The sequence below is a fragment of the Taudactylus pleione genome, unplaced genomic scaffold, assembly GCF_031769625.1.
Source record: "Taudactylus pleione unplaced genomic scaffold, aTauple2 ptg000584l, whole genome shotgun sequence".
Taxonomy (NCBI): Eukaryota; Metazoa; Chordata; class Amphibia; order Anura; family Myobatrachidae; genus Taudactylus; species Taudactylus pleione.
Window position 1 is genome coordinate 1,577,849 of NW_028284986.1, and position 15,628 is coordinate 1,593,476.

The window sequence follows — 15,628 nt, forward strand, 5'->3', positions numbered from 1 at the left end:
TTGTTCTGTAATTGCTAGAAATACACAGGTTACAGCACTTTGCAGTTTTGAAAATGGAAATACAAGTGTAAAGCAGAATATTCTGTTCTGTGTTTGCCTATTATGTTACCGGTAGCAGCAGCTCCAAGCCCCAGCCTATCCTCATTTGTGTCGCTGGATGCAGGGATGTGTTACGTGTGATATCACGCACCTCCGGGTGCATAAAACTAGATCGTAATAAGGAATATATATATATTGTATTCTCCTTAGAGCACAGTTGGTGAGGAATGACTGGAAGAAAGTTGCAGTGAAACGGTAAAGCTACATACACACGTACAGATTTTCTGTCCAACCATCCAACTAGTTCATTGGTTGGAATGATAATCCGGTAAGGTATGAAAGCAAATGACAATCAGCAATTTGCTCCTAAACGCCGAAAAATGGACAAAAACTGTTGTTTGAACAAATTGTTTAGATCAAACATTTAACAAACTTGTCTGAACGACCATTTTCATCTGTTTTCTCCCATTTAGGAGCAAATTGCTGATCATCAGTTACTCCCATACATTACCAGATTTTCATTCCAACCAATCAACTAGTTGGTTGGTTGGACAGAAAATCTTTAGGTGTGTATGCAGCATAAGGGCATTTCCTAGAACCTTACAAGGCGTCACTGATGGAACGGCTGGTTAGATTTCCACCTGTCGGCGTATATTCAGTTGAGTTTGATGGTCTCCGTGTTTCATGTGTGCTCCACAGGTGCTGCGGAGAAGAGCTCCAAGCATGGAGCGGAAGACCGCACGCAGAACATCATCATGGCAATGAAGGACCGTATGAAGATCCGGGAGAGGAACAAGCCAGAGATCTTTGATGTCATCAGAGACGTCTTTAATGTGGGCAAAGTGGCCCATGCACAGCAGATGAAGACCGTGAAGCAGAGTGTGCTGGATGGCACATCAAAGTGGTCCGCCAAGATCACCATCAACGGTGAGTCTGCTGTGGTGTGGCGCCGGAGCTGTCAACACTGGATACCTAGCTATTGCCTGGGCCCAGATTTCCATTCAGCCACTCTCCCAGCCTTATAACCGGGCGGGTTTGCTGTCTTGTGCTGCCAACTGTATGATCCTTAGACTTAAGTAGGTAATTGACCCAGGGTTGGTGACCATTAGTTCATGTTCTATCAGACACATAGATCTCTGAGTTACCTATATTAATGTATATACTGGAAGACTTCACTCTGGATCACAAATGTTGGACTGCAGTTTTCCAGTTGAGAATACTTTGTAACAGGGCCAGTGACAAAGTGCATAAAGTGACCTCACACAGATCTCCTCTCCCTCTAGTTCTGTGTGCCCAAGGCCTACAAGCCAAAGACAAGACCGGCTCCAGCGACCCCTATGTCACTGTACAAGTGGGAAAGACAAAGAAGAGAACCAAGACGATATACGGGAACCTGAACCCGGTGTGGGAGGAGAAATTCCACTTGTAAGTTGCTCATGTTCGGCCCGTACTAAACGCTGAGCGCGTATATGTGCGAAACCTCGGGTTCAATGTTTTTTGGGTTTTTTTGTCTTTGTATTTGTAGCAGTGACACAAAGTTTTAAAAAAAAGATTTGAGACATTACTTCCAATTGGCAAATGTCACATCAGCACGGTGGCGTATCTAGATTTGGGGTAGGGGGTGCGGAATACATGGGCCCCTGGGTCACGGGTAACTCCAGTGTTCGCGCTGAGCTAAATAAATTGTGGGTCCCAGGGACCCCTCACTTTAAAAAATTGGGGTCCTACACCACTTTTTCTGGGTCCCATCACATATTATTGGGGTTGAGGACAGGCAGGAGTTGGAACAGTGCTAGGGGGTATGTAGGAGTTGGGGTAGAGGGGGGTTGGGGTAAAGGCAGGGAGAAGTTGGGGTAGAGCTGCAGCTAGAAGGGATTAAGGGCAGGCAGGGCTGGGGCCAGGGAGGGGTAAATGCACACAGTTGTTGAGACAGTGCTGGGGGGCAAGGAGAAGGTTAGGGACAGGCAGTGCTGGGTGTAGGGAGGGGGCAAGGGTAGATAGCAGCTAGGACAGTACCTGGGGGGGCAAGGAGGGGGTTAGGGGACGTGTCGGGTCAGGATAGCAGCTGGGACAGCATTGGTGCTAGAGAGGGGGCAAGTGTAGATAGCAGCTTGGGCAGTATGGGAGGTAGAGGGGAAAGAGTTGTTAGCAGCTAGGGCAGTACTAGGGACAAGAAAGAGGTCAGGGGGCAGGCAATACTGGGATTAGGGTGGGGTAAGGGTAGATAACTAGGGCAGTACTAGGGGGCAAGGAGGGGTTAGGGGAAGATAATACTGGGGGCATTACTTGGATTAGGGAGGGTAGAGCATTGCAGCTGGGGCAGAACTGAGGGTAGGGAGGGGGTAAGGATAGACAGCACATGGGGTACAATTGATGCAGTTATCAGTCATCCGAATGCACCCTCCTACTGCACCTATGTAGGAATGGTACCTTAAGTAGCGGCTCTCGGGCAGTATCTTCTGCATCCACAATGTCTGGCTGGGTGCAGCGATATGGCGTGGTGTCTGCCGCGCGGTCTGCTATATTTTATCATGTGTCATCTTTCGAAAATATCAGCTAAAATATGGCCGCTGGAGGCAGGGACTGGGAAGGGGTGGCCTGCACAAAAGGAGAGGGCCCGAGGGTATCAGCGTGGTTAAAATGGTCATAAATAAGATGGCTTAAAGAGTGACGTTATACTTTTGAACAGTGAAACAACATTTGTACAAACAAGTAAGAGATCGTGAAAGGCGTGGAAGTTGAGAGTCTGCTAGGATTGTCATTATTCAATAAAAAAGGATAGAGAAGTGATTGCGGGGATCGAGAATACCGCAAAGGATTTAGATACAGTAAGTCTGCAAGTATCCCTGATCCACTGGGATATAGAGAGATCGGAGAGTGGTGGGGAGAGGGAGATGGAGGTAAGCAATAAGAATGAACACCAAGAGGCCTATATATCATTAAATATTTGCTACATAGTCCTCAAATATGGGTGTACCCACAAATATTACGTATCCCCTGAATGTAACATGGAGGTACCGCAGCAGCTATCTCCCGATATATTCTGCAGTCCCTTCATTTCCGACAGCAGCAGCTGGCACCATAGCTTTCTATAGGGGTAGCAAAGCTGTTAGTGTTACCAAGCTCATGAATGTAAGAACGCAGTGTAAGAATAAAGCTGTCCAGCATCTGTGGGCTACATGCAACAGCAGCTAGCATTTACCCTGCATGCAAACATAATACATGTATTTGCGTTGCAGCATGGTTTGTTCCAGGAGCAAAGTTAAGGTGCCCACACACTAGACGATTATCTGCAAGATTACATCGTAATGATAAATCGTTCAAATTTGTGCAAATTGTGCAGTTTCCACTGAGCGATAACGATCCGATGCGCGGCCCCGCGGGTATTTAATGGTATTTTCAGATCTTCCCTACTGCAGGTTAGATCTGGCAATCTCTTTGCACTGGAAATCGTTAAGGATGCACGATAGGTCGTTAGTAGATCGTTTGTCAAAATGAACACTTTATGCACAATATCATTTGTCCAGGGAGCTGCCGGGGAGTTCAAAGGCAGCGGTTAACGACATTGCATCGTTTGCGAGTCGTTTAGTGTGCGCACCTTTACGCCTTTTTTTTTTTATGCTTTGCTCCAAACTCAAAATCAGTCCCTAAATCTCTTGATTGGCAACAGTAGTAACAACGCTAAGTACAAGCTATAGACAGCATTACGCTGCAACATTAGCTCAGCGCAGAGATCATAGATTTTTCTCTAATGCAACATATTCAAGTCATATTGAGTTGCACACACCATTTATAGCTTTATTTTCTCTTTTCCTTAGCTTACATATTAGGGCTGTGTATATCTGATAATGAGGACGCTGGGAATGTTCTGCCAGAACAGATCCGATGTCTCAGAGCTATATCTCATTCTCCATAGGCTGCTGAGATTATGGGTTGTGTTTGTTATGTGAGAGAAGGGCCCCGGGCGCGGTTTGGCGCTGTGTGTGTGCGGCACGCCAGCAGCGTTAGGTCTCAGCACGGTTTAATCCTTCGCTAAACTCACATCTGATGTAACAAAGCCTCATCGCTTAGTCACGGGCCCCAGGCTGCCAACACATCGCATTACACCGGGTTTATTTCTGTATTTCCCTGAGAGTGCCGGAGGAATAAGACAATGCTGGTGTATAGTATATCACATACTTCTGTCCCTGTGTCTGCTCTATATTGTTCCTTCTTTTTCTAGAGAATTTATATAATATGCATCCCTGAGTGCCTGTACGGTGCACTAGCCACAACTTTTACATTGGTCTATGAGACTAAGGATAGGATAGTCTCTAAACATTCAGATCATTAAAACGTGCATCACAGTGCAGAGTATTTCAGGATGACTGGGATGCGAGTGATGTGTTAGTGAGGACAGGGCTGCATGTGACAGGGGCAGTGACAGGATGTTAGGAGGGGAATGGAGGCAGCAGGAAGTCACAGACAGAGTTATATAGTGGGAGGAGCAGGGTTCCCCAGCAGCACAGAGTAAATCAGGAGATGAGTGATGTGTTAGTGAGGACAGGGCTGCATGTGACAGGGACAGTGACATGATGTGAGGAGGGGAATGGAGGCAGCAGGAAACCAAATACTGAGAGTTATATAGTGGTAGGAGCAGGGTCCCCAGCAGCACAGAGTATATCAGGAGATGAGTGATGTGTTAGTGAGGACAGGGGCAGTGACATGATGTGAGGAGGGGAATGGAGGCAGCAGGAAGCCACAGACTGAGAGTTATATAGTGGGAGGAGCTGGGTCCCCAGCAGCACAGAGAATATCAGGAGATGAGTGATGTGTCAGTGAGGACAGGGCTGCATGTGACAGGGGCAGTGACATGATGTGAGGAGGGGAATGGAGGCAGCAGGAAGCCACATACTGAGAGTTATATAGTGGTAGGAGCAGGGTCCCCAGCAGCACAGAGTATATCAGGAGATGAGTGATGTGTTAGTGAGGACAGGGGCAGTGACATGATGTGAGGAGGGGAATGGAGGCAGCAGGAAGCCACAGACTGAGAGTTATATAGTGGGAGGAGCTGGGTCCCCAGCAGCACAGAGAATATCAGGAGATGAGTGATGTGTCAGTGAGGACAGGGCTGCATGTGACAGGGGCAGTGACATGATGTGAGGAGGGGAATGGAGGCAGCAGGAAGCCACATACTGAGAGTTATATAGTGGTAGGAGCAGGGTCCCCAGCAGCACAGAGTATATCAGGAGATGAGTGATGTGTTAGTGAGGACAGGGCTGCATGTGACAGGGGCAGTGACATGATGTGAGGAGAGGAATGGAGGCAGCAGGAAGCCACATACTGAGAGTTATATAGTGGAATTAGCAAGGTACCCACAGCACCATAGAGTATATCAGGAGATAAGTGATTAAATTTGTCCCCTCGCGGGCTCGCTTCGCACAGGGTAATGATGATTTTTTCCTGTTGTGCTGATGCAGAAAGATTGTGTTATCAAACAAAGTTTGTGGTGCTTGTAATCTGCATTGTAGGATTTTACTCAAAGTACTGAAACAATCAAGTGATCTCTTTTAAAAGCAGATTTGGCAGCTGTGCTGTGTTTGTTAACTCAGTTTGAGAGAATTCAAGAAACAATGCCCACCCACCTTCAGAATTATATTATTCTCTTTGCAAATGTTACTCAGTGGACTGTCCAAACTCAATGCTCATGGTTTATTGATAACACTGGATTTTAGTGAATAGATAGACTACATTCTCAGTGATGTCACTGGTTCCTAGTGACTGGATAGGCTGCATTCTCAGTGATGTCACTGGCTCCTAGTGAATGGTTAGACTGCATTCTCAGTGATGTCACTGGTTCTTAGTGACTGGATAGGCTGCATTCTCAGTGATGTCACTGGCTCCTAGTGAATGGTTAGACTGCATTCTCAGTGATGTCACTGGTTCTTAGTGACTGGATAGGCTGCATTCTCAGTGATGTCACTGGCTCCTAGTAAATGGACAGGCTGCATTCTCAGTGATGTCACTGGCTCCTAGTGAATGGATAGGCTGCATTCTCAGTGATGTCACTGGCTGCTAGTGAATGGATAGGCTGCATTCTCAGTGATATTACTGGCTCCTAGTAACTGGATAGGCTGCATTCTCAGTGATGTCACTGGCTCCTAGTGACTGGATAGGCTGCATTCTCAGTGATGTCACTGGCTCCTAGTGAATGGATAGGCTGCATTCTCTGTGATGTCACTGGCTCCTAGTGAATGGATAGGCTGCATTCTCAGTGATGTCACTGGCTCCTAGTGAATGGATAGGCTGCATTCTCAGTGATATTACTGGCTCCTAGTAACTGGATAGGCTGCATTCTCAGTGATGTCACTGGCTCCTAGTGACTGGATAGGCTGCATTCTCAGTGATGTCACTGGCTCCTAGTGAATGGATAGGCTGCATTCTCAGTGATGTCACTGGCTCCTAGTAAATGGACAGGCTGCATTCTCAGTGATGTCACTGGCTCCTAGTGAATGGATAGGCTGCATTCTCAGTGATGTCACTGGCTCCTAGTAAATGGACAGGCTGCATTCCCAGTGATGTCACTGGCTCCTAGTGACTGGAAAGGCTGCATTCTCAGTGATGTCACTGGCTCCTAGTGAATGGATAGTCTGCATTCTCAGTGATGTCTCTGGTTCTTAGTGAGTTGAAGGTTTGCAGTCCCACAAAGATTTTCTGCCTCTGATTTTGTGTAGTTGATGAGTGCAGATTATTTTGTAGTTGTTCCTGCATGTTTTTTTGTATTAATATCACTTTTATTAAACAATGAATTCTTTCATTTTCCTTTTTGTGTTTTCATTGAAGCCACTATTAATGATTCACATTACTAGCATGGTGTCCTGTGATTACCAATGCAGCCATAGTCATTTTATATGTCACTTTGAGCAGAGAAAGACTTTGTAATACCCCTATTCTCGGCAATCTCATTCATAACTCTCACATTCCCAATGCTCCCCCCCCCCCCTTCTCTGTAATCATGTGACCACCAAAGAGCTTAGTGACTGACTGGCTTAGATTCACATAGATCAGGTTACACTCTCCTTGGAACAAGTGAACACCAAATGCTACCAGTTCAGACACACTGTTTGTGGCGGCAGACATAATGCATATCATCCCCCTAACACATCAGTTTCGCAAAAGGAATGTTGTAGTAGAACCTCCCTGGAACAAATGTTCCGATCTGATATATCTGACCTGGACTAAGGGCTGGATTCAATTAGATGCGATAAGCCACGTTTTGGCAATAAATTAGCTCAACCGCAATAATTTCACGATCGCGCAATTCAATTATCGCATGTGCGGTAATTGCATTGACTGAAACCGGCAATAACTTTTCACCATCTCAGAGCAGGTGAAAAAAAATGCGAAATCTCTATTTTTGGCTAAAAATGTGGGGATTTGTTTCAGAACCCTTATGGGACACCCCTAATGATACATTAACCACAAAGTTGTGTTTAATTCGCGTAATTTGTGCAGAAATTACACGTCAATTTTAGGTCGACAAAAATAAAAGTAGTGGAAAATGGGTTTGAAGTACAGTAGTGGGCCTGGTATATTGGGGGGCTGTATGGATGGGGCAGGTATATTGGGGGGCTGCATGGAAGGGACAGGTATATTGGGGGGCTGTATGGATGGGACAGGTATATTGGGGGGCTGTATGGAAGGGACAGCTATATGGGGGGGCTGTATGGATGGGACAGGTATATTGGGGGGCTGTATGGAAGGGACAGGTATATTGGGGGGCTGTATGGATGAGACAGGTATATGGGGGACCTGTATGGATGGGACAGGTATATCGGGGGGCTGTTTGGGTGGGACAGGTATATCGAGGGGCTGTATGGAAGGGACAGGTATATTGGGGGGCTGTTTGGGTGGGACAGGTATTTTGGGGGGCTGTATGGGTGGCACAGGTATATTGGGGAGCTGTTTGGGTGGGACAGGTATTTTGGGGAGCTGTATGGGTGGGACAAGTATATTGGGGGGCTGTATGGGTGGGACAGGTATATTGGGGGGCTGTATGTATGAGATAGGTATATTGGGGGGCTGTATGGATGGGACAGGTATTTTGGGGGGCTGTATGGATGGGACAGGTATTTTGGGGGGCTGTATGGATGGGACAGGTATTTTGGGGGGCTGTATGGATGGGACAGGTATATCGGGAGGCTGTTTGGGTGGGACAGGTATATCGGGGGGCTGTATGGATGGGACAGGTATATTGGGGGGCTGTATGGATGGGACAGGTATATCGGAGGGCTGTTTGGGTGGGACAGGTATATCGGGGGGCTGTATGGAAGGGACAGGTATATCGGGGGGCTGTATGGATGGGACAGGTATATCGGGGGGCTGTTTGGGTGGGACAGGTATATCGGAGGGCTGTTTGGGTGGGACAGGTATATCGGGGGGCTGTATGGAAGGGACAGGTATATCGGGGGGCTGTATGGAAGGGACAGGTATATTGGGGGCTGTATGAAAGGGACAGGTATATTGGGGGCTGTATGGAAGGGACAGGTATATTGGGGGCTGTATGGATGGCACAGGTATATTGGGAGCTGTATGGATGGGACAGGTATATTGGGGGCTGTATGGAAGGGACAGGTATATTGGGGGCTGTATGGAAGGGACAGGTATATTGGGGGCTGTATGGAAGGGACAGGTATATTGGGGGGCTGTATGGATGGGACAGGTATATTGGGGGCTGTATGGAAGGGACAGGTATATTGGGGGCTGTATGGAAGGGACAGGTATATTGGGGGGCTGTATGGATGAGACAGGTATATGGGGGACCTGTATGGATGGGACAGGTATATATGGGGGGCTGTTTGGGTGGGACAGGTATATCGAGGGGCTGTATGGAAGGGACAGGTATATTGGGGGGCTGTTTGGATGGGACAGGTATTTTGGGGGGCTGTATGGGTGGAACAGGTATATTGGGGAGCTGTTTGGGTGGGACAGGTATTTTGGGGAGCTGTATGGGTGGGACAAGTATATTGGGGGGCTGTATGGGTGGGACAGGTATATTGGGGGGCTGTATGTATGAGATAGGTATATTGGGGGGCTGTATGGATGGGACAGGTATTTTGGGGGGCTGTATTGATGGGACAGGTATTTTGGGGGGCTGTATGGATGGGACAGGTATTTTGGGGGGCTGTATGGATGGGACAGGTATATCGGGAGGCTGTTTGGGTGGGACAGGTATATCGGGGGCTGTATGGATGGGACAGGTATATTGGGGGGCTGTATGGATGGGACAGGTATATCGGAGGGCTGTTTGGGTGGGACAGGTATATCGGGGGGCTGTATGGAAGGGACAGGTATATCGGGGGGCTGTATGGATGGGACAGGTATATCGGGGGGCTGTTTGGGTGGGACAGGTATATCGGAGGGCTGTTTGGGTGGGACAGGTATATCGGGGGGCTGTATGGAAGGGACAGGTATATCGGGGGGCTGTATGGATGGGACAGGTATATCGGGGGGCTGTTTGGGTGGGACAGGTATATCGGAGGGCTGTTTGGGTGGGACAGGTATATCGGGGGGCTGTATGGAAGGGACAGGTATATCGGGGGGCAGTATGGATGGGACAGGTATATCGGGGGGCTGTTTGGGTGGGACAGGTATATCGGAGGGCTGTTTGGGTGGGACAGGTATATCGGGGGGCTGTATGGAAGGGACAGGTATATCGGGGGGCTGTATGGAAGGGACAGGTATATTGGGGGCTGTATGAAAGGGACAGGTATATTGGGGGCTGTATGGAAGGGACAGGTATATTGGGGGCTGTATGGATGGGACAGGTATATTGGGAGCTGTATGGATGGGACAGGTATATTGGGGGCTGTATGGATGGGACAGGTATATTGGGGGCTGTATGGAAGGGACAGGTATATTGGGGGCTGTATGGAAGGGACAGGTATATTGGGGGCTGTATGAAAGGGACAGGTATATTGGGGGCTGTATGGAAGGGACAGGTATATTGGGGGCTGTATGGATGGGACAGGTATATTGGGAGCTGTATGGATGGGACAGGTATATTGGGGGCTGTATGGATGGGACAGGTATATTGGGGGCTGTATGGAAGGGACAGGTATATTGGGGGCTGTATGGAAGGGACAGGTATATTGGGGGGCTGTATGGATGGGACAGGTATATTGGGGGCTGTATGGAAGGGACAGGTATATTGGGGGGCTGTATGGATGGGACAGGTGTTTTAGACATTGAAGGTGGCTGCAGCAGGTGTATTTTTATAAAATTTTAAAAGTGCACTTAATAGACACAAAAATATACTAGCACCCATGTTAATGTACCCCCAAGTTACGTCCAGCAGTAATTTTCTCAAAAAATATATTGCTTTTTATCATTTTTCAACACTTAAGCAAATACGCAGATAACAGCCAATGGACCCAATTTAAGAACCCAATATACTTTTATTTCGGCCATTAATACACTTCTATATTGATTTCTTATGTCAGTTAGCCTTGGGGTTACAGACTGATTTCCCTAAATGTGGATTCATTTTCGCCCGTTTTGCCATGAAAAATTATCGGCTGCTTTACAATAGGATTTGTCGAAAATCGGTAGCGCGCATTGCCGGAATAGGTGATAATATCGTGTGAAAACGGGTGATAAGTGCGATAAAACAGCCGGCGATAAATTGTCTATTTATCGCGGCTAATTGAATCCGGCCCTAAATGTCTCACGCAAGGGAAGATGTATCAAACCTTAGAGAGAGAGAGAGGAGATGTTGCTCATAGCAACCAACCAGATTTTAACTGTCATTTCATCAACTGTGCTGGATAAATGACAATTAGATGCTGATTGGTTGTTATGGGTAACTTGCTAACTTGGTCTTTCTCCAAGGTTTGATACATCTCCCCTGCAGTCTATTTCTGCCCTGGCACATTCCACAGCTTGTCCCTTAGTGGATCAGTTCCCCTCGGCCTGGACGTTATTTCAGGGATAAAGTTGTATCTTTTAGTTCTAGATTCTTTCTGACTTCCTTTTGGTCCGGCGTCCTGCATTAGGCTCAGAGAAAACATTGAACGCTACTACACAAATCCCGTTCTCTGCTCTATCTACGATTTAGGAGGATTTATTCCCCTTTCTGTCCTACCCTCTTTATACAGTATGACTCCTTATGTGAAGCACTAGTCATTGTCTCTCTGATTAGCTGTTATTTTCCATTGTGCTCCGTTCTTACGCGCTATTTGCAGAGCGACATCAAGACCACTAATGATCCGTTGTGCAATTGTAGCATATACTGAAGATGAACTGGAATTAGGATTTCTCTGTCCTACAATTAGTGTCATAGGATGGTGTATTTATACACGGCTCCCAGCGCTGGCACTCGCTTCCTCAGTTATCTACTGTTCTATTGCAGCACATGGTCGCCGCGTAATGACGGAGTCGCCAGTCCCCAGGTGACACCTGACGGGCATATTAGTGTCCTGTCAGCTTATCTTCTCTCCTGTGCCAGGAGAAAGATTACTTTATTCCCATTCTCTGTTGTTCCCGACAGGCCATGTTTTCCAGGTCTCACTGATGACATGATTAGCTGGTACGCTGACTCCTCCAACAGAAGCCGAGGTGCCTCCTAGGAGACTGCTTATACCTGACATACAGTCTCTGGGCCTCATGTTTGCTCTGTGATTGCTGTGTGACACGGGCGTATATCCTAATATTTATATAAGTAATATCGGGGCAGGATAAGCTCTGACCATCCGTGCCCACTCATGCCCGCTTCTCACTGAGGGGGAAATGCACTAAGCCTTGTGGGTAAATTTCCTAAGGTGGGAGTTCTATTAAGGAGTGATGTTGTCCATAGCAACCAATCAGATTCCGGGTATTATCTTCTAGAACAGTGTTGGCTAACCTTGACACTCTAGCTGTTATGGAACTACATAACCCAGCATGCACTGCTACAGTTTTGCTATTAGGGCATGCTAAAACTGTGGCAGGGCATGCTGGGATATATAGTTCCACAACAGCTGGAGTGTCAAGGTTAGCCAACACTGTTCTAGAAGGTGCTAGATAAATGAGAAGTAGAATCTGATTGGTTGCTATGGGCAACATCACTTCTTAAATAGAACTCCCATCTTAGTTAATTTACCCCATGGAGAGTGATAAAGTGGAGAGAAATAAAGTACCAACCAATCAGCTCCTAACATGTTGCAGGCTGTTATTGAAAAAAAATAGTTAGGAGCTGATTGGTTGGTACTTTTTCTTTCTCCAATTCATCACTCTCCAAGGCTTTGTACATCTGCCCCCCACCTCCCAGTCATGCCAGTTTTCTGACAGAGCTCCACCCACTTCCCTTTCCGCGACACGACCTTAGCTGAGGTAAAACGGCGTGCGAGGCAGCTCACACTTTATTGAATTTCTCCCTAAATATACACAGCAGAGCTCTGCTGCAATATACTTACACATATTGTGTCCTGGGTGCTCCGGCATGTGTCATTGTGTGATCGGAGTACAGGAATGGAGTTGGTGGTTTCTGGTCCTGTGTCTGGACAGACGGCCATTGTTCTGCTGGCACAGGCTCTGGTATAGTTATTATCACACTCTAATAGCCCATTAAGCTTTCCTAACACACAGACTCTCTGTACAAGTCTCTGAGGGATGGCTGTGGGTATTGATTAACATGGGAGCTGACATCTTTTTGGTTTTTTGCTCTTTATTGCTGCCGTGTGAAGTCACCCGTTAGCCAGACCTTGTGGTGGGACCATTCGTCAGTCATTCTGAGTTACCCACCAAAATGGCCACATTGGGGGGCTGATTCTGAGTCACATCGATCTCTCTTCACGGACGCAAACAGCGAGTTTTGCTTACAGGACTTGTGCAGAATGACGTTTACGTATTTGTACATATGGCTGTCCTATTGCTTGGCCAGATCTAGCGTTCCCTGAGAGCGGACGTTTTCAGGCGTGAACTGACCGGTGGCAAAGCCATCTCGTGTAACCACCCTGTCTTGTGGGAATGTCCTGTTAGCATTGTGGGCATGTACCTGATGCTCATAGCAAGTCCTACGTGTGAAGAAGGGAAACGTATTTCTGCCGGGTCTCCTGCACCTAGCGTAATGACGGTTGCGGCAGCTGACATAAAATCAATGGGCGGCACAGGTTTTCTAGGTGGCACACGCGCGCACCCCGCAAATTTCTTATATGGATGCTCGCATTAGCGAAAGACCTAGTGTCAAACTCTCAAAAAAGCATTCAGCACATCACTAACAATCACAAGCAATGATCTCTCTCTCTCTCTCTCTCTCTCTCTCTCTCTCTCAATCTCTCCTCTCTCTCTCTCCTCTCTCTCTCTCTCTCTCTCTCTCTCTCTCTCTCTCTCTCTCTTTCCCTCCCTTAACCTGCTCCCCAGGCAGTGAGAGACAGACTAGAAAAACTGATTCACCTATTATCAGCCTCTTACACTGTAGGTGGTATATATCTCCCTGTGACATGGTCCCCAGTGTTTTTGGCCCTAGAGATAATAATGTGGAACAATGTTAGTTTCATCAAGTGACAGAGTATTGTATGACAGACGTGACTACAATACAGTCTAATCTTTCCCAGACTCCTGACCCTAACTGTAGAGTTTACATCAATTAAAAAAAGATAAGGCGTCATCGGTTATTTCATCAATATGAACTGGATCAATACCTGAACGACTCCTAACATAGGCGACTGCCCAGAATTTAAGTGTTAATACGGGTTTCTCTGTTCTGGGATCTCTTATATTGGTGCCCATACGTGATACGGTATGAGAATAAGTGAGTCACGGTTCTGCGTAAGATCCACAACCACGTAATTAGGGTCCTTGTTATCTGAGGTACATTAGAGCCAGGATTATTGTGCTGTCTATAACTCGCGCATTGGAAGCGGGAATGCGAAGGGCTTTTATCTGCATAGCGGTATATTTGTGGCATAGCCGTAACAACCGCTGCCAGATGCTTCTGCGACAGTTTCCCAGGATACATTGCAGACACTGCGCAGCACCTTGCGGTCAGTGGCTGCGCACTGTGTATAGTCAGTGGGCTGGAGACTGTACAATTAGCTGCAGGCTGCTGTCCAGGTTGTCTAGTCTGTGCCTATGCAGAGGACATTGATAGGATGTAATTAGGCAGCCTGCATCCACCGGTTATTGCGTCTGATAAGATAATGTGTATCGCTACGTCCCGCTGAGACATGATGCCGATGGCCACTTTTGAGACAGGGGTTGCTGGTTATACAGATTCTGAGAGGGGAAGGTCGTGTATAAGATCCCTCGTACCCAGAGGATAAAATGTTGGTCGAGATATCTGCGCCCGCTCCGTTTCCTGAGCAATTGGCAACTTTCATGCCCGCTTCTTCTCTCAAATAAACAAGATACAAGAGTTTCCCCCTCTTCCTCTTTTACATATCAAATTTTAAGCCTTCGCGCTATCCGATGATGGCGTTATTTCATATAACTTATTCCCTTTGGGGTGTGTTTGCCTCCGTTTTACATTGAAGATAAAAGTAATATTACAGACGTATATATAAAGCGTGGGGGCCTCTGTAGTCTGTTATGATTGACTCTTTGAATAAGTTAAAGTACTTTTTCTGTTGATTAATGGAATATTTAAATGACTCTTTAGTGGAACATGTAGCATCTTCTAACCTAGATGTGCGCTTACATTCCTCCTCCTGTTGCTCGGCAACGGATTGTGAAGTTACTGTAGATCAGGACAAGAAGACTTTCCAGGACCTGATACAGTAGCAACAATGACCTTCATTTACTGTCCAGCTGTGCTCAGTCTGTAGGGAACGCTGTCTCTTGGGGTCTATGCGATGAGCGAGTCTCCGCTCTGGTAAACGGGCTCCCTTGCCCCCTATGCCATGGCATGCCCCTGTGCTCAGTCTGTAGGGAACGCTGTCTCTTGGGGTCTATGTGATAAGCGAGTCTCCGCTCTGGTAAATGGGCTTCCTTGCTCTCTGTGCCATGGCATGCCCCTATGCTCAGTCTGTAGGGAACGCTGTCTCTTGGGGTCTATGTGATAAGCGAGTCTCCGCTCTGGTAAATGGGCTTCCTTGCTCTCTGTGCCATGGCATGCCCCTGTGCTCAGTCTGTAGGGAGCGCTGTCTCTTGGGGTCTATGTGATAAGCGAGTCTCCGCTCTGGTAAATGGGCTTCCTTGCTCTCTGTGCCATGGCATGCCCCTGTGCTCAGTCTGTAGGGAGCGCTGTCTCTTGGGGTCTATGCGATAAGCGAGTCTCCGCTCTGGTAAATGGGCTCCCTTGCTCTCTGTGCCATGGCATGCCCCTGTGCTCAGTCTGCAGGGAACGCTGTCTCTTGGGGACTATGCGATGAGCGAGTCTCCGCTCTGGTAAACTGGCTCCCTTGTCACCTATACCATGGCATGCCCCTGTGCTCAGTCTGTAGGGAACGCTGTCTCTTGGGGACTATGCGATGAGCGAGTCTCCGCTCTGGTAAACTGGCTCCCTTGTCACCTATGCCATGGCATGCCCCTGTGCTCAGTCTGTAGGGAACGCTGTCTCTTGGGGACTATGCGATGAGCGAGTCTCCGCTCTGGTAAACTGGCTCCCTTGTCACCTATGCCATGGCATGCCCCT

The 15,628-nt window shown here is 47.5% G+C and overlaps 1 protein-coding gene across 3 annotated transcripts in view; it reads left to right on the forward strand.

The window, feature by feature from the left end:
* Nucleotides 1-15,628, forward strand: part of LOC148481366 (protein unc-13 homolog B-like) — a 296,399-nt gene that overhangs the window by 72,018 nt on the left and 208,753 nt on the right. For all 3 annotated transcript variants that reach the window (XM_088453621.1, XM_088453622.1, XM_088453623.1), the window contains exons 8-9: nt 739-966; nt 1,323-1,464. In XM_088453621.1, coding sequence (XP_088309747.1) covers nt 739-966; nt 1,323-1,464 — 370 coding nt within the window. The remainder of the gene's footprint in view (nt 1-738; nt 967-1,322; nt 1,465-15,628) is intronic.